The sequence below is a fragment of the Helianthus annuus genome, chromosome 12 (genome assembly GCF_002127325.2).
Source record: "Helianthus annuus cultivar XRQ/B chromosome 12, HanXRQr2.0-SUNRISE, whole genome shotgun sequence".
NCBI classification, from domain to species: Eukaryota; Viridiplantae; Streptophyta; class Magnoliopsida; order Asterales; family Asteraceae; genus Helianthus; species Helianthus annuus.
This window is the reverse complement of record NC_035444.2, coordinates 72,173,423-72,196,057: the sequence shown is the minus strand read 5'-3', so window position 1 is coordinate 72,196,057 and position 22,635 is coordinate 72,173,423. Positions and strand designations below refer to the sequence as shown.

Genomic DNA, 22,635 nt, shown 5'->3' with positions numbered 1-22,635 from the left:
CCGTTAAAACCCGATTATCCAGGGTTTCTTCGGTTTAACCGGTTTTCTGAATTCAATGGTCCCAATGCAATTGTTTATATATATATATATATATATTTTATGCATAACGTGCCCTCGGACTCATACGCGACATAATCAATATTACTTTGTTAATCGTGTAAGCTGGGTGATTCAAATTAGAATTTACCTTGTTTTGTGGCGAATGTCACAATATGGTAAGAAAACAACGACATGGAATGGTAATGAACCATTTGTTTTTTTGTTTTTTCCATTACCTCCCTGATGGGGTGGTGCTTTCACGTTAGGTTAGGCTACTTCAGGTAAAGTGACCAAATGAAACCGTGCCTTGACAAAAACAACACATGTTTATCCCAATTGCTTTTGATACTTTCGGTTTCCTGGCGCGAGAGGTTGTGGACCTACTTAGTCGAGTTCAAAGGGTCATGCATAGTAATGTTATGACCCCGAGATCTATGAACGTTGTTTTTAAAATATTTAGTTTATTATTCAAAAAGGGGTAGCGACATAACTTGTTGCCCGTTTACCATCTATCTCGATGTAAATTCATAAGATAATAATATTTCAGTTAATCGAATTTTTCTCACCAAAAAAAATTACCATATACGAAACAGACACTTGTTTTCAAATAGTTAGTAATAAAGCTAATTTAGTGGCTTGTACTTTAAACATATTGTTGCATTAAGGGCTACACTCTTTAAATAGCTACAACCCATTGCTTCAATCATCGCCCTACACTCTTGATCCTAATCATACTCTTTTCCATCTCCGTCGTATGGCCACCGACTCCCGCCATCCTTTTGCCACCGGAGATCATTTGATACTGAAGTATCTCAAACTGTGGTATGATTATGTGATTAACCATCTTTACATTCTCTGTTTCCCTCCTCTCATTGCTGTCACTACAACTCAACTCAATCTCGACTATATTAGCAACCTCTACACTCACCTCCAATCCCACCACACGGCAGTTATGGCCATAGCTTGCATCGTCGTGATCGGGCTTATTATCAACCGTATGACCCAACCCAAACCCATTTACCTCATTGACTATTCTTGCTACCGGCCACCAGACTTATCAACCATTCAAAATATTCTGGAAACTTCACTGAATCATCATTGGAGTTCCAGTGTAATATTTTGAAACGGTCTGGCATCGGAGAGGAAACTTATCTCCCAGCAGCGTTACATGCCATACCGGCTGTACCCTTGATTTCAACCGCTAGAGACGAAGGCAGGGATGTGATGTTCGGAGCTCTAGATTCTTAGTCAACGATCCCTATCATCAATATGTCAATATGTTATTTATGTATATTATCGTAATTACAGTATGTCTATTTAGATTGATTGTGTTTGTTAGGATTGATTGCTTTCCTTATCTCCTTTGTAACCTCTTGTATATAAGGGTTGTATTGTGCATAATAATATTCACGGATTCACATCCTTTCATGGTATCACAGACCTAACAAAAACCCTAGCCACCCTATTCACTCTTTTCCCTTTTGTTCTTGGTTGTTACGATGACCAACAACAAAGAAGACAATTCCGTCGCTAAGGCCGCAAACCTCCATCCAGTGTACACCGTTACCAACATTCAACATAAGGTACGTGTCTTGGATGGCAAAAACGTCTCCTACTCTTCGTGGGTTAAGTTGTTTCAACTTCATGCCCGAGGTTATGAGGTACTAGACCACATTGACGGCACCGAAGCGCCCGCTAAAGCCGATCCGAATTACGATTCGTGGCTGAAAATTGATTCCATTGTCTTACAATGGATATACGGGACGCTTTCGGATGACCTCCTTGTTCGGGTACTAGAAACAGAATCCACGGCACTAGAGGCGTGGAACCGCATCAAGAAGATCTTCTTGAATAACAAGGGGGCTAGAGCCGCCACCCTTGAACAAGAATTTACCAACCTTCATCTCAGATCCATGCCGTCCTTGGAGGCTTATTGTCAACGCCTCAAGGAGCTTTCCGACCAACTGGCGGATGTCGACAGTCCCATGACCGAACAACGACTAGTACTTCAACTAGTCCGTGGTTTACCCATTGAATACGACACCGTCGGTTCTTACATAAACCAAAGCCTACCATCATGGGACACTGCTTGTTCCATGCTTCAACTCGAACACCACCGCCAACATGCGCGAGAAAATCCTCCGACCCCTCCTGCACCTGTTGTTGCTGCCGTTGATACGCCACCAAACAACCCGAACCGCCGAACCTCCAACTATCGGGGAGGTGGCCGGGGAAATCGGCGTAATGGACCCGACACTCGCACTGATCAAAGGAGACCCACTGGTGTTCAGCAACAAAATGCAGCCCCCTGGCCTACTCGACAACACAACAGCCCTGCGAATCAGAACTGGAATAGTACTTCAGGCCCTTGGCATAATTCAGGCCCACAAGGTTTTTGGCCCAACTGGTGGCAGATGCCACCACCGCCTTGCCCCTACCCATCACAGCCGGGTTGGGCTACTTCTGCTCCCCCGAATTCAGGCCCAAGTAGTGGCAGGTCCAGTAGCAATCCGGCTCAGCAGTCCCGTTCGGTAGGTCAGGCTCATCTCACTGATCTTGATGGCCTTGACCCAAATGATATCGGCACCGCTTTCTCGGCTCTGACCACAGACGGTATGGATGATCCATGGATCATGGATACAGGAGCAACGTCACACGTCACTGGAGACGAAGGTAAAATTACAAACCCCTTTTCATCTTCTTCTTTAAAAGCTATACGCGTCGGAAATGGTCAATGCATTCCGGTTACTGGATCTGGTAACACAACCTTACCTTGCCCGGCCAAACCACTCCAACTCAAAAATATTCTTCACACACCAAAAATCATTAAAAATTTAATCTCTGTCCGTCAATTCACAATTGATAATTTTGTTTCAGTTGAATTTGACCCATTTGGTTTTTCTGTGAAGGATTACACGGATGGGAAGATTTTAACGAGACAGGATAGTGACGGCCCTCTCTATCCTTTCAGCAACATTGCTTCAGTTTTTGCTATTTCTCAAGAACAAGATTTCTGGCATGATCGGCTAGGACATCCTGGACTACCCGTTTTTGATTTTTTGTCTTCGAATAAATTAATTCCATGTAATAAACGTAGTCGTACTTCGGTTTGCAGTTCTTGTCAAATCTCGAAGCATAAACGACTACCATTTGCTACTTCTTTAAGTAATTCCGTTTTACCTTTTGATATTATCCATTGCGATTTATGGACTTCTCCGATCTTAAGTAAGAATGGTTATAAGTATTATATGGTCTTAATTGATGACAAAACTCAATTCGCATGGATTTACCCCTTGAAATTTAAATCTGAGACATTTGATAAGTTTGTTCAATTCCATAAATTTATTCAAACTCAGTTTCACACAAACATAAAAGTTTTCCACTGTGACCTAGGTGGTGAATTTGATAACCACCATTTTAAGAATTTTGCTACAAACAAAGGTTTACAATTTCGTTTTGCATGCCCTCAAACATCTCAACAAAACGGAAAATCCGAACGGATGATCCGTCGCCTAAACGAAATTATGCTCACTCTCTTAAAGCATGCATCTCTTCCTCCTGATCTTTGGGTTGAAGCCGTGCACACTGCCACATATTTACATAATATTTTGCCAACCAAACTTCTTCACAACTTAACTCCCACCGCCGCATTATATCGTCGGCATCCCACATACGAGCACCTACGTGTTTTCGGGAGTGTTTGCTACCCGAACACCTCGGCTACTCGCCCACATAAACTTGCCGAACGCGCGGTCAAATGTGTCTTCCTTGGGTATCCCCCTGATTTTCGAGGCTACCGTTGTCTCGACTTATCTACTGGAAAAACTCTCATTTCACGACACGTCACATTTGATGAGTCTTCGTTTCCTTTCCAACATAAACGCGATCACACACAAACTGACTACTCTTCACTCGAAACTGAACCAACCCCAACTCTTTTCCAGCAGCCCAGCGTCTACGACCCAGTACACCAGGCCCAACATCCATCACACCTGGACCATCCCTCGTGCCATACGCCAACCACCAGCCCAATCCGCAATTTAAACACCCACAGCCCACTACCTACCAGCCCACACAACATCCAACCACAAACCAGCCCGTGCCACTCTTCCGCACCCACTTCCAACACCTACTGCGCATCTACATCAACCTACCCCAACCAAACAAACAACTCAACAACCTTACCATCTGAACCTACTGATCCATCACCCATCCCACACCAACACCATCCCATGGTCACAAGATCACAACTTGGCATAACTAAACCCAAAATACCATTCAGCCTACACACCACTTCTATAACACCGATTCCTAAATCTCATCTTTCAGCCCTATCAGATCCAAATTGGAATGCCGCTATGCAAGACGAGTATAACGCTTTAATGAAAAATGAAACATGGGATTTAGTACCACGCCCTTCGACAGCTCATGTCATTCGTTGCATGTGGTTGTTTCGCCACAAGTTCAACGAAAATGGTACGTTACAACGTTACAAGGCTCGTTTAGTAGTCAATGGAAAAACCCAACAAGTCGGGATTGACTGTGACGACACTTTTAGCCCGGTGGTTAAACCCACCACCATACGAACCGTACTTAGTCTCGCAACTTCGCGTGCTTGGCCGATTCACCAATTGGACGTGAAAAATGCGTTCCTTCACGGTGACTTACAAGAAACAGTTTACATGTTTCAACCACCCGGGTTTAAAAACTCGGGACACCCGGATTATGTTTGCAAATTAAAGAAATCTCTATACGGGTTGAAGCAAGCGCCTCGCGCATGGTACCAACGATTCGCCAATTACATCACCAAATGTGGTTTCAAAAGTGCCGTTTCCGATACTTCACTGTTCGTTTACAAAAAGGGAAATCAATTGGCCTATCTTCTATTATACGTTGATGATATAATCCTCACCGCATCCAATGACAACTTATTACGTGGAATCATCAACTCGCTATCCAAAGAATTCGCCATGACTGATCTTGGACTTCTTCATCATTTCTTAGGCATCTCAGTCAAGCGAACAAATGGAACTCTTTTTTTATCACAGGAAGCTTATGCTAAAGATATTCTGTCTAGAGCCAACATGTCCTCGTGCAAACCTTCCGCAACACCGGTCGATACCTCCTCAAAATTAAGTGCTACTACTGGTAATCTCCTAAGTGATGGCACCCTTTATCGAAGTCTCGCGGGAGCTCTACAATACCTTACCTTTACCAGACCGGACATCTCGTACGCCGTACAACAAATATGCCTTTTCATGCATGCGCCACGAGAACCACACTTTCAGTTCCTCAAACGTGTGCTTCGTTACGTCCGAGGCACCACACATCATGGTCTGCACATCCACCCCTCCAAAACCATCTCTTTAACAGCCTATTCAGACGCGGATTGGGGAGGTTGCCCGGACACGAGACGCTCTACCTCTGGGTATTGCATTTTCTTGGGTAATAATCTTATCTCGTGGTCCTCAAAACGACAAGCTACAATTTCAAGGTCTAGCGCTGAAGCCGAATATCGCGGGGTAGCTAATACAGTTGCCGAAACAAGCTGGATACGAAACCTATTATTAGAACTCTCGGTTCCCATCCCACAGGCTACAGTGGTCTATTGTGACAACATATCCGCTGTCTACCTTTCCGAAAACCCGGTACAACATCAACGAACCAAACATGTTGAAATAGACATCCATTTCGTACGAGACAAAGTTCGCATCGGGACCCTTCACGTGCTACATGTTCCAGCGGATTACCAATACGCTGATATTTTCACCAAAGGTTTGCCACGGCAATTATTTCACAAATTCAAATCCAGCCTTTGCGTACGTCCTGCTACCGCTAAGACTGAGGGGGTGTCTTAGTCAACGATCCCTATCATCAATATGTCAATATGTTATTTATGTATATTATCGTAATTACAGTATGTCTATTTAGATTGATTGTGTTTGTTAGGATTGATTGCTTTCCTTATCTCCTTTGTAACCTCTTGTATATAAGGGTTGTATTGTGCATAATAATATTCACGGATTCACATCCTTTCATAGATAAGCTGTTCCATTCGACCACGTTGAATCCCATAGATATTGGAATCTTGGTGGTTAATTGCAGCCTTTTTAACCCAACACCATCCCTATCCTCCATGATCATCAACAAATATAACCTTCCAGATAACGTCAAGGCATTTAACTTGAGCGGGATGGGTTGTAGTGCAGGTGTGATCGCGGTTGATCTTGCAAAGCAAATGCTTAAAATTCACCAGAACACTTACGCGGTTGTTGTAACTACCGAAAACGTCACTGAAAACTGGTATTTTGGTAACGAAAAATCAATGCTGATTCCAAACTGTTTGTTCAGAGAAGGCTGTGCCGCGGTTCTTTTATCGAACAAGTCCTCTGATAAATACATATCAAAATACAAACTGTTACAAGTCGTACGTACACATTTCGGCTCTAACGACACCGCATACAAATGCGCTTATCAACAAGAAGATGACTCCGGAAACTTGGGAGTTTCGCTTTCTAAAGACATAATGACAGTTGCGGGTGCCGCATTGAAGTTAAACATTACCGCATTAGGCCCAAGCGTGCTTCCTATAAGCGAGCTAATTTTATTTTTCGTCAATCTCGTTACTAGAAAACTCATAAACCCTAAAACCAAACCTTATTTACCGAATTTTAAGAAGGCATTTGATCATTTCTGCATCCACGCGGGTGGGAGAGCGGTGATTGAGGAAATGGAGAAGAACTTGCAGCTGATGATGGAAGACGTTGAGCCGTCACGGATGACATTGAACCGGTTTGGGAACACGTCTTCTAGTTCGATTTGGTATGAGTTGGCTTACACCGAGGCTAAAGGGAGGATGAAGAAAGGGGACCGGGTTTGGCAAATCGCTTTCGGGAGTGGGTTCAAGTGCAATAGTGCTGTTTGGGAGGCTGTTCGAACCGTATATCCGTCGGCTCATAATCCTTGGAATAACTGCATCCATAATTATCCGGTCAAAATAACATGTTAAGTTTATTGCTTTAGATTTTTGTTGCTTTCGTTCAAGTTTCAGTTTCACGTACTTTCTATCTATTATTTTCACACTATATATAAGACCATAGGTAATGGTTAATGCCTACTAAGGGGCATTTTTCACCACATCATCATCATAATGCCCTTTTAAAAAAGTTGTAATGGTTAATGCCCATTTCATTTATTACTTTCCATTATTTTTCTTCTCTTTGGCATTATTATAGAAATGCCTCACCCTCTTCATGCCCTTATAATGCCCAAGGGGGTGGTGTTGAGGGCATTATCAAACCTTTTTATACCCTTATAATGCCCATTACACATGGTCTAAGTAACATGGTATATATTATGTTCACTTTCTTCTATAAATAATATACGTTTTTTTCTCAGTAGTTATATAAATAAATTACTTTCCTCGTTAATTCGCTATGGCTTACCATATAATTAAGATACCATATTGCGAATACTAGTCGTTTTAGTGAAATTTATGTAAGAAACCATATAACACAAAAATTGGTACCACTATCGAATTAGCTATTAACCGAACGGTAATGGTTTAGTTCTTAAGGGTTAAGGAACAAAAAAATTTAATTATATTAATGATGGCCTCTGGAAGGCTATAGAAGACATATTCGTGAGAGGCGGCCTCTTATTTGGTGACCTCTAATGGCATCTGGCATCTCTGTTAATGCGTCTACGTGGTTTAGGCCTGCTCTCAGCTCGAGATGTTGTGGCTTATGCCTTCGTGGCGTCTAGAGCTCGGTCTTGAGAGCTACAGGATCATATCTTTCGAAACAATGGGGTTGTCGGGCTTGACCCAGACTATCAGCAGACACTTGACTATCAGCAGACACTTGAATGCTTAAAAGTCTCTCTTCCAGACTTTGATATCGACGCTTGTGGGTTTAGGGGGTAGTGCTTTCACGGTGGGTCAGACTGCTTCGGGTAAAGTGACCAAACATGAGAAAGCGTGCCTTGACAACCAGCACGTGTTTATCCTATTTGCTTTTGATACTTTTGTTTTTCTGGAACCAGAGGCTGTGGATCTACTTAGTCGAGTTCAAAGCGTCATGCATAGTAATATTATGACCCCGAGATCTATGGACGTAGTTTTTAAAAGGCTTAGTTTTTCTATTCAAAAGGGGTAGCGGCGCAGCTTGTTGTCCGTTTACCAGCTATCTCGATGTAAATTCGAATTATATGTAAATTCAGAAGGATATAACTCTAAATAAATAAAAAATAATAAAAAAAACATTTAGCTTAAAAAAATTTCTCTAATACGGACACTGTCCCCTCGAAGCCACAAAAAACTTTGGCGAATGCTCTGTTTAGCAAAATCGCTCAAAGCCTAGGGGGAGTTTTTGATTTGTCATCCCGCTAGAAGGCGGTGGTTGAGTGCCCGAAGGATCCCCATGCTCAGGACTGTTTTACGGTTATCCCAATTGAGGGGCTGGGACAATGTATGTCTGTAATAGAATACAGAGTCATTCTCAAATACCAGTTGATGATCCCTATGTACCCCGAAGATGAAACCTACCCGATATGTTGTAAAGCTCATATGGATAAATATGGGGAGCACACAGTTCACTGTAAAGAGCTCCCTTGGTTCAAGTATCGGCGTGACTGGGTATAGGATGTTTTGTGGGACATCATGAGAATAAGAGCTGAGATTTCTGCTAAAAAGAGACCCCTGTGAATTTCCACACGAACCCTATAGAAAGGAGATCTACCATGTGACCAGCGGACATGCTTGTCTTCGGTTGGTATGGGGAAACATGCTTGTGTGACTTCACGGTGGTTTCCCCTTTGGTTGGTTTAAGGGAAAACAAGTTTGTAGCTGGACAAGCAACAAGAAATGCAGAATCAAAGAAAGTGGATAAGTACGCTAAAGCTTGAGCAAAGAACCAGCATGTCTTTGTCCCTTTTGCCTTTAAAACATTTGGCTCGCTGGTGCCAGAAGCTATCCACTTTTTAACCAGGGTCCAACGGGTCATCCACAGTAATTGTTCAGACCCAAGGGGAATGGGGTTTGTATTTGGAAGGTTAGAGTTTGCAATTCAGAAAGGGGTGACGGCCTAACTTGTTACCCGTCTACCTTCTGTTTTGATGTTACTGGACAAGTTTTTTATATTTTAATGGACGAAATGCAACGTCACGGAAAAAAATTGACTCATTCGATTATTAATAGAACTTGTGTGTAGATAAAAGTAAGCAAAGTTGTAGCAATATATTCGAAATTTTGTAAAGCTTTGAATTATTTTACTAGATAACGGAAATAGTAAACGACATTTTTTAGTATACATATAAAAAACAATACAAAATATGAGTTAGCTTTGATAACATTTAAACTTATGCTTTGATTACTTGTATATAAATACTTACAACTCGATTTATAAAAATATTAAGACGTATATAAAAATCGATAGATATATCACAATGGACTACTGTTAATGAAACATCATGTTTTGGAAAAAAACACATCGAGACGTATTTAAATCGTATTTTAAATATTGCTAAAAAAAATCATCAAAAGGTATAAAACATCGTATTTGAACGCTAAAAATAGTTATAATAATAAAATAAGAAAAAACCTAAAACTTCTTATCGCATTCGCATATTTTGCAATCTAGATTACTATACAAAGCATTTTCTAGAAAGCATTTTCTAGAAAGCATTTTCTATGTAGAAGATGATAAATTTCCATCAAGATGACATATGAAGGGGTCAAGTTAAAATGCCTAATTTTTTGTCATTTTAATCCTTTCATACCACTCTTTCCTTGATCAATGACATTTATGTTTAGTAAATCTATACTATATATGAGATTTTTAATAAATAATAAAAAAATAAGATTATGGATAATAAACTCATCACAATCATCAATAACATATATTTAAAAATACTTTTATTGTATTTGTGTATTTGGAATAAAAGACTAATTAATCAGCGAACAAAAATTAATCAATTTAACATAAAATGTATTTTGTAAATTTAGAGAAGTTAGTTAAAAATTTAGATATAAATTGTTAACTCCGCCGCAACGAGTGGTTTCCCACTTGATAAAAAAAATGTTGAAGTACACTATATAATGTCTATCCTAAGAGTTTCCTTCTTTATCATAAGGGTTTCCCGTGCGTTGCAGCCATGAAGCGTGAGTGCTTATATATATACATATATATGATTTTTAACGTGTTTATGTTTGAATTATGTTCTCTTCGACTCTGTTGCAACATGCGAGTTCCCCAATAGTTTTAATGAAATTCACCAACATGAACATTAAATACTACTCCACCACCCTAGTATTAACTAAGACTTAGAAACAAAACAAGAAAAATATTTTTTTTTTGAATAGCCAACGAAAACATTTTATTTAAAACAAAAATTAGCAACTGTTAACCCAACGATTACATCCCAGATTACTTATACACCCATACACAATACATCCAAATTACACCATTTCTCCCATGTGAGGCTTATAGTTCTGGACATGTCTTTACACCATCGAAATGATAAAATTCTGATCTCATCCTTAATGTTGCTGATGTTTGCCTGCTTCCCATTAAAAATCATACTATTTCGGCACTTCCAGTTGCACCATATTGCAGTATGTACAACTATGGAAACCATTTTCTTCCACCTCCTTGAACCTCTAGCATGCACATGAATTCTCAATAAATCATTTACCCCAAATAAGAACAACCCATTTAACCTGCACCATGTTTCTACAAAAGCCCAAATTGCTTGCGTAAAAGTATATGATACGAATAAATGCTCCTCCGTTTCGCCTAGCTCTCCACAAAATCTACAACTTAGAGACTCCAACTGAATATTCCTCTTTGCCAGACTCACTAGTGTCGCAAGGCAGTTTAGCCTAAGTCTCCAGGATATAAAATTTACTTTAATGAGGACCCACTTATTCCATTCGAAATCGACCCCGATGTTTGTGAAGTTTTCTTGTTGGAGCTTCTAGCGGAGGCTATGGACCAAAAATATAACCGAAGTGTCCAAGACCCACTCCCATGAATCCAACCCCAGTCCTGTTAATGCTCCCTGGACTGCCACTTTAAGTTCTTGCATCTCCTTGATATCGAACTTTGAAGACGGCTGCCTTGCCCAACTCAACTTTAACGTAACCACCCCATCTACCACGCTGCAACTGTCTTGCACCAGCACAACTTTCTGTCTCTCGAGGCTGAATAGACTTGGCATGCGACTGCATAGCGGGCTCTCTCCTACCACCTGTCAGTCCAAAAAGCTTGTTGATGCATTACGTCTATTGACTTCGTCTTGTTTCATGTAATAGGTTAGGATAGGTTAGAATAACCAGTGCACGAGTTTCGAGAAACGAGAACTGGTGAATTAGCATTGTGGACCGCTTATATGAACATTGTTCATAAAAGCGAACCACACAACTTATCTGGATCGCTCATAGAGCATGTCCACAAAGGCGATCCAGAAACTCTATAAATAGGGCACTGGTTGTTTCATTTGTAACGGCTTGGAACTTGTAACGAAGTGCTGCCGATTTGCTTCCAGGTTGTAAACGTTGTCAGTATCAATAAAGTGAAGCATTATATTTAGTTTGAGCATCTAATTCACTGATTCCGCCTTTGAATTAGAGAAACTACTCTTCTGATCGACTCATTCAGGGTCAACGACGATCCAACAAAGCTACACTTCCCCGCTACCCGGTTTGGCCAGTATCAGACTGACAAGACTAACATTCACCATACCAGTCTCCAAATGCAGCTTTGCAACCTGTTTCAACGGCCCAGATAACACACTTTTATACGGTATAAAACTCCATGTTCTCGAGCTACTATGGATTCCCCATATCACTTTTCTCCATAAACTATCAAAGTCGACTTCAAAACCCCACCACCACTGTTTTGCTAGATTAGCTTCCCTTAGTGACCCAAACCCCAACCCACCCAATTCGTTAGGTGTCATGGCATTTTTCCACTTCACCCAATTCATTTTGGCATGATCCGAATCCGAACCCCATAGGAAATCTTTACGAATACGCTCTAACTTTTTATAACTTGTAAAGGGGCCTTGTAAAGCGAAAAAAAGTACGCCGGAAGTGCATTCAACACTGATTTTATTAGTGTGATCCTCCCTCCAAATGAAATATTATGTGCCTTCCATATTGCTAATCTCTTCCGAAAAACATCTATAATCTGGTCCCAATTCTTTATTGGTATTTAAACGGGAATGAGCCCGCTTTGCACCTAAGTATAGACGCCAAAGATTGTACTCTATTAACATCGATGCCCACACCGTACAAGTTACTCTTTGAAAAATTTACCCAAAGGCCGGAGGATAAATAGAAGCATCGGAGAAGCCTATTCAAGTTAAGAACGTTGTCAGCGAACCACTCATCCATGAAAATCACATCATCCACAAAGAGGAAATGTGATAATAATGGACCATTCGCGCCAAGTCGCACACCTTTGTAACGACCAATCGAACATGCCTCCTTCACTATTCTGGTCAATGCCTCCATAGCCAAAACAGAAAGGAACGGAGATAAGGGATCGCCTTGTTTCAATCCCCTAAAGCATGGAAATTCTTGAGTGGGTGACCCATTTACTAGTACTAATGCCCGCGCAGTCTTTATAATATTCATGACCCATTTACGCCACTTATTCGGAAAGTCCATTTGCGCCAACATAGAATCTTGGAAATCCCAATTCAATGCATCACCTTTTCTTTATCGACTTTAAAGATCAAGCCTTCCTTTTTATTACGCTTCATCCACGACACAACTTCATTTAAAATAAGTGGTCCGTCTAATATACTTCTTTTCGATAAAAATGTGGTTTGCTCCTCTAAGACCAACTTGTGTATGACCATTTTAAGCCTAGTCGAAAGCTCCTTTGAAATAACCTTTGATATACATCCGATAAGACTTATTGGCCTATACTCACCAAAACCCCCCGGGTCATTACATTTAGGAATTAATGCTAAAAAGGAAGACGTACACCCACGGCTGAAAGAAGCATTAGAATAAAACTCTTCAAATAATTTTGAAAAGCCAGCTTCCAAAACCCCCCAACATCTCTTCAAAAAACAGAAATTTACGCCATCCGGACCCGACGCCTTGTCCCCTGCATAGTCCCAAACCGCATATCGTATTTCCGCATCAGTGAACGGTGCAACCAGACCCCCGCATCCAGATCCGATAGCTTCGACAAGTTTAGGCATGCCAACCTTGATCTTGATTCCATAGGTTCCAAGAATTTTCCAGCAAAGAACGAGTATGCTTCATCCTTAATGATTGAAGGGCACGTAACCCAATATCCATCCACCTTTAAGCCATTAATTCGGTTATTGCTTGTGTTTGCATTAATTACTCCATGGAAATAACTCGTGTTTTCATCCCCATCCGAGGCCCACTTAACCCTAGCTTTCTGCTTGAGATCCATAGCTTTTAACCGATTCGCTTCAAGAATAAAATTTTTACAATCAACCCTTAGTTCTAGCTCACTTTCAGCCAAAATTCTATTTTCTACCGCCACTTCCAAATCCTCTAGAATTTTCAGTTTCACATCATATATACTATCCTTTTCCCGTCTATAGTCCATAACCTAATCCCTCATCTTGAACTTCACCCACTTTAACTTGGTTGCCAGAGCTAAGTCAACGGGCCCTTCGAACTGGAAAGCAAGACACCACTGTTGTACCTGTTCCACAAGACCGGGGATCTCGAGCCAAGAATTAAAAATTCTTGTTGGAGTTGCCGCGAAATCCACAGGTACCATATTTAACAAAATTGGGTAATGATCTGTCACGAAGTTCGATAATGCTACAACCGAGGCTGAAAGCCACAAGTTCAAAAAATCTCGGCATACTAAGAACCTATCGAGCTTGCTCCTTTTCATCCCATTATCCGAATGATAGGTGTATTTTCTCCCACCCATATGATACTCCACCAAACTGGCGTCATCAATAAATTGGTTAAAGAACATTGCATTAAATGGGCTGAACTCGGAATTCAATCTCTCATCAGGATTTCGAACATCGTTAAATCCCTGAACATCACCCACAAGTCTGACATTAAGTTTTTAACCCCCAACACTTTTGCCATAGCCCCCTCCTCTCGACAGGATCGTTTTGAGCATATATATTGACTATGTTCAATAACTCTCTTGTCGCCTTCAATGTACCAAACACAATCAAAAAACGTTGATGCTTATATACACTCATCTTTTGAAATATTATTGGGTTCCATATGGAAGCGAGTCCACCCGACCTCCCAGATGCATCTACCACCTTGTAATCTGACATTGTACGACCCTAGAACCTGCTTACTGTTGCATTGTTTACATCCCCAACTTTTGTTTCTTGTATCCCCAAAAAGTGCACACCATGAGATGTCTTCAACCCACGGATCCATTCCCCTTTGCGTTGGTCCCTAACCCCCCTGGGATTTACACTTAAGAAATTCAAGGATCCACTATTTTTTCACCCACACCAGCAATCAGGTTACCCATTTGTGTTCTGAAACCCTCAATTTCGAACCCCACTCTAGTTCCGACACTAACAGTAGCGTCAATTTCGTTGTGTAATCCCCGGGTACCTCCATGTTTTCCTGCGTCTCCCCCACGACCCATATATTTAGCGTTGACCCCATTGGAGACCCCATCTAGATTCTCAACATCATTACGTTCCTGGTTATTTCCATCTACAGGCGTAATAACCTCCGCTTGTGTTTCCTCCACAACTGAGATGGAAATATGCACTAAATTGTTTATGTCAATAGATGGTTCCTTATCCTCCTTATTACCAAAAAGGCCCATCCCACCTGTCACATTCTCTGCTGGGCTTACTTGTTCTGGCCTTCTACATACCCTTGACCTTTTGCGTGACCTAACATTTGGGCCACAACCTAACACAGACCCTAACCCAGTTTTAAAACCTATGGTCTTCCCATGACTAATAAAAAAATCCAGTCTGGCACCAAGGGTCGAATGATTATTCCTTAGTACTTGCACCGCATTCAATTCCTCTGTAACGCTCCCCCCATGCTCATGTTCATCCCCATGCAACCCCTTCGTCTCCCTGCCCTTTCCCTTTCCCCCGGAATCGGATCCACCAGAAGATTTCCTGCCTCCGGTGATTTTTATTTATCTACCTCTGTATCATTTTTTTCTTCACTCCTAATTTCACCTTCCTCTAAGTCAATCACCCCCCCCCCCCGATTAACTAACCCAGCTGATTTGAGTGGTGTAACTGGGACTGCTGAAGATAAACTTTCCACCAATCCCTGGAGTCTTGGATTAGCAGTTTCTGTAACCCACACCGGCAACCGGCGTTGCTGCCATGGAACATTAACCTCTTCATCAATAGTCCTACCTTAGGGAACCACCACGCCACATGCCCCACGGGAATTATCATTGGATTCCCATGAGAATTCCGACCTCCATGCAATCTTCCCAAATAACTCTCCAACCTTATTGTACAAATTGTTCTCCCTCAATTGAAGAGGAACCCCATGAATGTTTATCCATGCCAACTTCTCTTGTGGTATATCTTGCCCTGACCATATATAACAACCCTCCTAAATAATTTCGACATCCCTAATATATTTAAAATATCCCTATATGTCCTAAAATACACCCCGTATACGAAAACAGGCCCCGAATACCTTTATTTTTATTAAAATTAATTAAAAACGATTTTTATTAGTCTGTGGCGGGCCGCGAAGACCTAGGCTTGGTCTTACGCAGGCCGTGAGCGATAGGACAAGAGGCGCTGCCCGGAGCTGCAACGTGGCGTATACGTGTCGAAGCTAGAGCGGTGACCCGACATGGCTAGGGCCTACCCAGCCTATGTCGTGGGCTCTGAAGGCCCTGCCTTCTTTCTTCGCGGGGCGCGACAAACACAAAATTAGGCCCTATAAATAGAGGCCATTGGCTTCAGTCCCAACTCGCACCACCATTTCTTTCTCTCTCGAATTTCTGCATAATTAAAGCAATTTCCGGGCATAATACCCCCCTAATTAGCGAAGTTCTGCCTCGTTGTAAGTATCATAACCCCGGTTACGTATTAGATACGCTACCCAATTGATCTAGAGTTCCGTAACGGTTGTCGTGGTTCTGCCCGACGTAGTCGTTGGAATGCCGTCTCGGGGAGGGTATTACGAATGTAAATATTGGGTTATTATACTAACGCATGTGCATTTGTGTAATTTATAGATAATCACCAGGAAATCCTTAAGGAAAACCCTAAGACAGCAATGTGAGTATTCTCCTTTTTGCAAACTGTTTTTACAAAACCTCATATGATTAACATTACATTAAACAATGATTGAGTATTTGTATTCTATAATTATCATTGGTATGTTGGGGTTTTGTATACAAAATTTGTTACTACATTGTGAGTAGTAACATGACCACAAGTCGGGTTGACAGTACCGTGGGTGGTAATTAAAGTAGATGGAACAAATGTAATTGCGCGACCGCCCTCAATACTATATGATCGGAGAGTCGCGCTCCGGTCAAAGATAATATTTATATACCCTAATTACCCTTAACAAATAGCTAGTGGTAGCAAGGGGTCGAACCACGAAGAGTATGTGGTTTGCGAATGGACTTTGAATGAAATGCAGAAAATGTCACGTTTATGAAGCTTGCTAAGATGTGTTTTTGTACTTTTGTTTGATTGGAAGATATAAATTATAACTACTAAAAAAAAACAAGCAATTGCAATAATGTAGATAAAGGTTTTGACAAGATAGAGAAAACAAGGTTCACACCCGGTTCGGTTATTGCAATCCTAGGGTTCTTACACGTTTTAGATTTAATTCACTTGAATATGTTATTAACGGATTTCTATCATCAAAGCTTAGGTGCCAATTGTTATCAACGCATACACGGACTACAATGCACTTCGTTACTTCGGACAAATAAAACCTTTTGAATGACAAGGCATAATTGCACAAACTTATTTCGCAAAGTCAAATTTCATAACTCACTCGACAATTCACAAATATAGTTCAAATGCAAGACAATTGTCAATCAATTCAAATACAAATCAAGTTGTCACAAAACCAAACTAAAACATTGTTCAAACCCTAGACTTACAATTAACCTACACCGGGGTGAAACCTCCGAGGAATTAGCCGCTCATGGTGTAAATGGCACGATCAACGGATGCACGGAACTTGAATTGGATCATCTTGGGACTTGAAGATGGATGGTTGAATGATTAGAGTTTGGGAATGGTTGATGGTGATAGATGGATTGAAGGTGGAAGAAGGGTTGTGATGGTGATGAACTAGGGTTTTGATTCGGTAAGGAATTGGGTTGTTGAGAGGATGGATTCTTGATTAGAGATGAAGTGGTAATGAATGATAGGTGAATAATGGCTCCAAGACCTGTTTTCAAACTCAAAATGAAGTGTAACTCCCGAATTCAAGGAGTTAGAACCAATAGAAATCGAAATAAACCTCCAATGGCCAAAATTCCCGTTTCAGATTTCTACAGGCCGACGCCGACGGGTCTGACCCCGTCGCCGACGGGTCCCCAAAATTTCACTTTTGGCCGACGGCCTAATCATCTGTATACGGAACTTCCAGCCTACGGGGTTATCCAGGGGGCGTCGCCGACGGCCTGGACCCCGTCGCCGACGGCTCCCCAAAAACCAAATTCCCATTTTTCGTTCCTTGCACTTCCGATTGATCCGCAACGCATCCCGGTGCTCCGGTTTTCGACCCGATGACCTGTAAAGCTCCCGAAAAGCTCCTTAAACTCCACCAAACCTGCAAAACACATTCTTGATTAAAAGTAGGCTATTCGAAACTAAAACTTACGTAAAAACGTTAAGTTAAACAATAACAAGCACCGGTTTCCAACCACGTATCACATCCCCACACTTGTCTTTTGCTTGTCCCCAAGCAAATCTGTTTCTCACTTTCACGTGGGTCGAACAACGAACATACATCCCATTCCCGAGACAAAGGTTAAGGTCTAATGTCATACAAAAGTTCAAACTCTTCACAATATTCAATGTATTTAACGGTGACGTGCTTTAGATACACAAATGGTTACCCAAGATTAACCCGCCCGTAAAACTAACAATTCATGCATATCCCTCACAATGTGCTCTCCACTCGGCTTAAAGTTTGCTAACATGTGTAATGCATTAGCTTTTCAACAATTAATCGCTCAAAACCAAATAGAACACGTATCCGCATAGGCTTGCAACTCAATCATTCTCCACTATCGAACACAAATACTAAGCACAAGTCAAAAGGTCTTTGAGGGGTTGTAACGGGGCTAGGTGAAGGGTAGGAATAGGATATTTTTAAGTGGCTATGGCGATGAAAAATTCGAATTTTATTACAAAAGACTATCCTAAACAAAAGCAAACTATAAACATCCAACATGGGCAAAAACTTTCGCCTTTTATTCAATAAACTACTAGCACATCTTTTTGTGTTTTTCTCACTGCTTTTTCATTCTTTTTCGCAACATTTTCTGATTGTTTTTTTTTTTTTTTTTTAATCACAACTATACAAACTTAATTTCCTATAATCGAATTTTCATCACACGGGTTTAAAAAGAAAAGGCTTATGGTTATGGTCAAGTGGGTGATCAAACGAAAGGTTTAGGCTCAAATTGGGCGACTAGGGGACTTGTTTGGGTACGGATGAATAAATGGTTTAAAAGGAAAAGGTTTACCTAATGCCTTAATCATTCTCGTGCTCGTATTCGGTCTATAGTCTCGAATGTATCAAAAATTGCAAGTTCTACAATACGCGACTAATGGCCCACTCAAACAAAGAAACATGTAAATGTGAATCTATGATGTATAAAGGGCTCAAACTTCACGTATAAGGGTATGATATGTGATATGCATACATTGCTAGTTCCTTAGGCGAATTATTCTCAAATAACCACCCACTAAATACCCGATATGCTTATTAATTTGAACTTGACCATGACAAAAGACCAAATGGTTTGTGACATCCCTCGTTGACTTGGTTACTTGTGCTTTTGAGATTGCTTTGAAAACAAGACATTTTTGAAAAATTTTTGAAGGTTTCCCCCATCCCCACACTTGAGGTACATATTGTCCTCAATGTGTAGTATTTAAATGAACGGGTCAAAATCGAAAATTTTTACTACTCCCCCATCCCCACACTTGAGGTACATATTGTCCTCAATGTGTAAGAACTAGAGTTTGTAAAGCACAAGGGATGTGACATGGCTAACCTCCCCAAAATTACACCCCGGAAAATAAAATACAAATTACAATCCACTTATTTGCTAACTAAAAATCAAAGGTAAAAAGAAACGTATGCACCTGGTTTTTCGCTAGTTCCTTGTGTGCTCTTCATCTTTTCAACCAAGCAGTTGTCTCACGAACATAGTGTACCTACAATTCTTAACCCTTGTGTAGAAGCATGCTTCTCACAACCATCAAAATTTGTTAATTACCTAGTTCTACCACTTTTATGAAATTATTACCAAGCCATACGTTATTGTACCTTTGACTTTATGTGGAAAATATTTTACAACAACAATAAACCTAACTCACTTTCGTAGGAATCACGGTTGCATTTAGCTTATGCAACAAGCCCTTTTAAACCTCCCGATAGCTCGGGAGGACAAGTAGGTCTCGTGAGGGTTATATAGGGAACACACCCACAAAGTTCATTTAACTAGGCAATAATTAAATAAAAACAAAAAGAAATAACGGAAAATAATATACAACAACAACAACATAAAACATACCATACCTCTACCGCTGATATCGCTCGTTTGGATCCATGGGCGGGTTGGGTTGGTATGGATAACCAGTGAGGGCCTCGAACATCTCCCTATAGTTATCTAAGGGGCTTTGCTCCCCTTGGGGTGGTGGTTGGTACGGGATTGGAACGAAGCTAGACCCTACCGCTTCAGGCCAATGCGGAGTCGGGTCGGATGGGCCTTGAGGATAGGGAAGATCGGAGTAATTTGTCCACCCCGAGTGCTCGGCGTAGGGGAGGCCGGCTTGGTAGTCTCTATGGTGTCGCTCCTGATCATGCAACACTTTGGCGTTATTAAGCGCCATCTCTTGAGAGACATACATGGCACTCCAACGGCGGCGGTTCAATTCTTCTTCTTGTTGTCGACGCGCCGTTTCCGCTTCTTCCCATGCCCGCCTTCGGGCTGCTTCATCCTCCTGTTGCTTTGCTAACTGTTCCATATGTGATCTTTGCATGGCTTGAAACAGTTCTTGCTCTTCCATGAACTTATTCATTCTTTCACGTTGGGCTCCTTGAGCGTCCCAATATTCTTGCATTGAAGCTCCGTAAGACCCTTGCCAAGCTTCTCTCCTTTGATTGTATTCCCGACCCTCTCCTATACACGCGGAGACATTATCATATATCTCCTGTTGCCCCCTGTCAAAGTTTTTGTAGGAGGGTACCCGTCGTCGGGTCACAAAACCTGCCACCTCAGCGTTTATCTCCCTATGTGGCCGCATATAACGTTGCCTTGGCCTTCGTGCCTCGGAGGGTTCAGCTTCCTCCTCTTCTTCCTCTTCTTCCTCCATCTCCACATCTTCTTCCTGCACGGGTGGTGCCCCGGAAGTACGAACCTCAAACTTGTTCCCCAAATCATCGGTCACCACATACCTATTTCCCGAAAACTTGACCTCTATCCTCCAATTTTTCTTCATGTAACCCCAAGTAAATTCCTCCACTGGCTTAGAGACCCATAGCGCTTCCAAGGGCAAGCAATTCTGCTGCACAAGCATGGCACTAATGAGGCGTGCATATGGAATAAACCGCCTCTGAGACGACTCCCTGGTAGCCCATGTGTTCATCATGACTATGTGCCTCCACGACAGTGTCGGGGTCCCATACAATAAGGCATGCGCCACCCTGCAATCACTTACTCTCACACCCCCACGATCACCAAATCTTGCTAAAATGTTCTCAACCGAGATCCCTTGAAGGATCTTTCCCTCGAGCGACATATGCTTTCGTTTCATGTCACCCCCTGGGTGGGTTGGCAAAATAACATCTATCAATTGATCTATGTCGTTGGTGTTCAAATGATTATCCAAAAAATTCTCAATGGATGGATAATCATAGGCTTGTACCCCCAAAGAGTCAAACCCAGCAATACGATTCATAGTTTCGAAAGACATCGTCATGTTTCCTCGAGATGTCTTCCCCACTAACTTCCATTGCGAAGGGGATTCATTCTTGTTTACCAGCTTCAAAGTGGACAACCACTCACATACTTCCGACAAGTAAATCCGGTGAGTATTGTCTTCACACCAATCCAAAACGCTCTCCCATCCCAACCTCTCAAACATTTGTACAATCCCGATGTTCCGGAATTCTTCTACATTCACGGTCCGTTCACATATCACTCTTGTTGGAACCGACGTGTTCACCCCGTTTGTCATCTTCCATTTCCACAACTTAGCTTCCAACTTTCTATCTTGGTAGCTCGACAACTATTTGTTCTTCTCGTCATCCCAAATTCTGGCATTTTGACTATCCCTGAACTTTGCCCATTCCCAATCTTGTCGGTATAATCTTGGATCATTTTCTGCAACAGTGCTCGGTTGTTCCCATTTCTTCGGTATTAAACCGGAAGAAGACCCAATCCCGGATGATGAAGCTTGACCCGTAGTCTTTTGTCTCTTGCTTCCTGCCATGACTACAATCACAAACAAGCAAATCATCAATATAGATTCAACCTTCATTAACTCCCAAACTTTGAACATGAAGTATGATGTTGAAAATTTATTTAACAAGTATACGCAAAGTCGCCTCTTTAAACTTCCAAAGTCGCTCACCTTGTCATAAACTTATTGTTCTTTTGTTAATCATACAATCTCATGTAATTTCAACAAAAATTCAACATCATCTTCATGTTCAATCATGTTCATAACAGTGTAATCACTTCACTATGGTTATGACATGCTCAAATTCCATTCAAAACAACTAATCGTGCTCAAAATCACACTATCAAAACATACATTGTCTAAACAACCTACTCTTAAACCAAAAAAGTTTAAAATTTCGGAAGAAAAACATTAGGATATAATAATCAAGCATAACTTTAAGAAGAATCCATACCTTTGATGTTGTTAGACAAGAAGAACTAAGAAAAGATGACAAACAAGCACTTTGATGAACACCCTTTCAAAAACCCTAAAGAACACGCCCAGAAATCTTGCAAAATAGCAAGAATTGATGGAAACCGTGTTGGGGGTTTTGTTCGTCTTGAAAAATTATCCAAGATGGACCTAAAAATCAGAGGATTTGGTGGAGAATTGAGAGAGTTATGGTAAGTTGAAGGTTTAGGGTTCTTAGGGAGGAAGGTGGAGAAGATGAAGAATTTTGGAAGTATGAGAGAGAGAGAACAGGTAGTTTGTGGTGAGAAAGTGATGTAGGGAATGGTGGACCGAACTTGTGGTGAAAAATGTGTTTGGGTGATGTTTGGTTAGGTGAAAGGAGAGTTTAAAACGTTTTTACTCGCTGAAACTCAACCTGCGTCGGACTCAAATAGAGGACCCGTCGCCGACGGCCAAGACCCCGTCACCGACGGGTTGTGGAATTTTGGTTTGGGTGCGACG

General features: G+C 41.4%; 2 protein-coding genes and 1 pseudogene across 2 annotated transcripts; 2 read left to right on the top strand and 1 right to left on the bottom strand.

Moving 5' to 3' along the window:
- The first annotated feature begins 750 nt into the window (after positions 1 to 750).
- LOC110899165 lies at positions 751 to 7,048 on the top strand (annotated as a pseudogene).
- On the top strand, positions 1,291 to 3,251 carry LOC110899164. Its single transcript, XM_022146038.2, has 2 exons — positions 1,291 to 2,712; positions 2,949 to 3,251. Exons 1-2 carry the CDS (start codon positions 1,539 to 1,541, stop codon positions 2,984 to 2,986), a joined length of 1,212 nt encoding a protein of 403 aa, XP_022001730.1. The 5' UTR covers positions 1,291 to 1,538; the 3' UTR covers positions 2,987 to 3,251.
- A 5,193-nt stretch (positions 7,049 to 12,241) lies between the features above and the next one.
- Positions 12,242 to 12,709, bottom strand: LOC110901596 (uncharacterized mitochondrial protein AtMg01250-like). Its single transcript, XM_022148407.1, has one exon. It carries the CDS (start codon positions 12,707 to 12,709, stop codon positions 12,242 to 12,244), a length of 468 nt encoding a protein of 155 aa, XP_022004099.1.
- Positions 12,710 to 22,635: the final 9,926 nt, after the last annotated feature.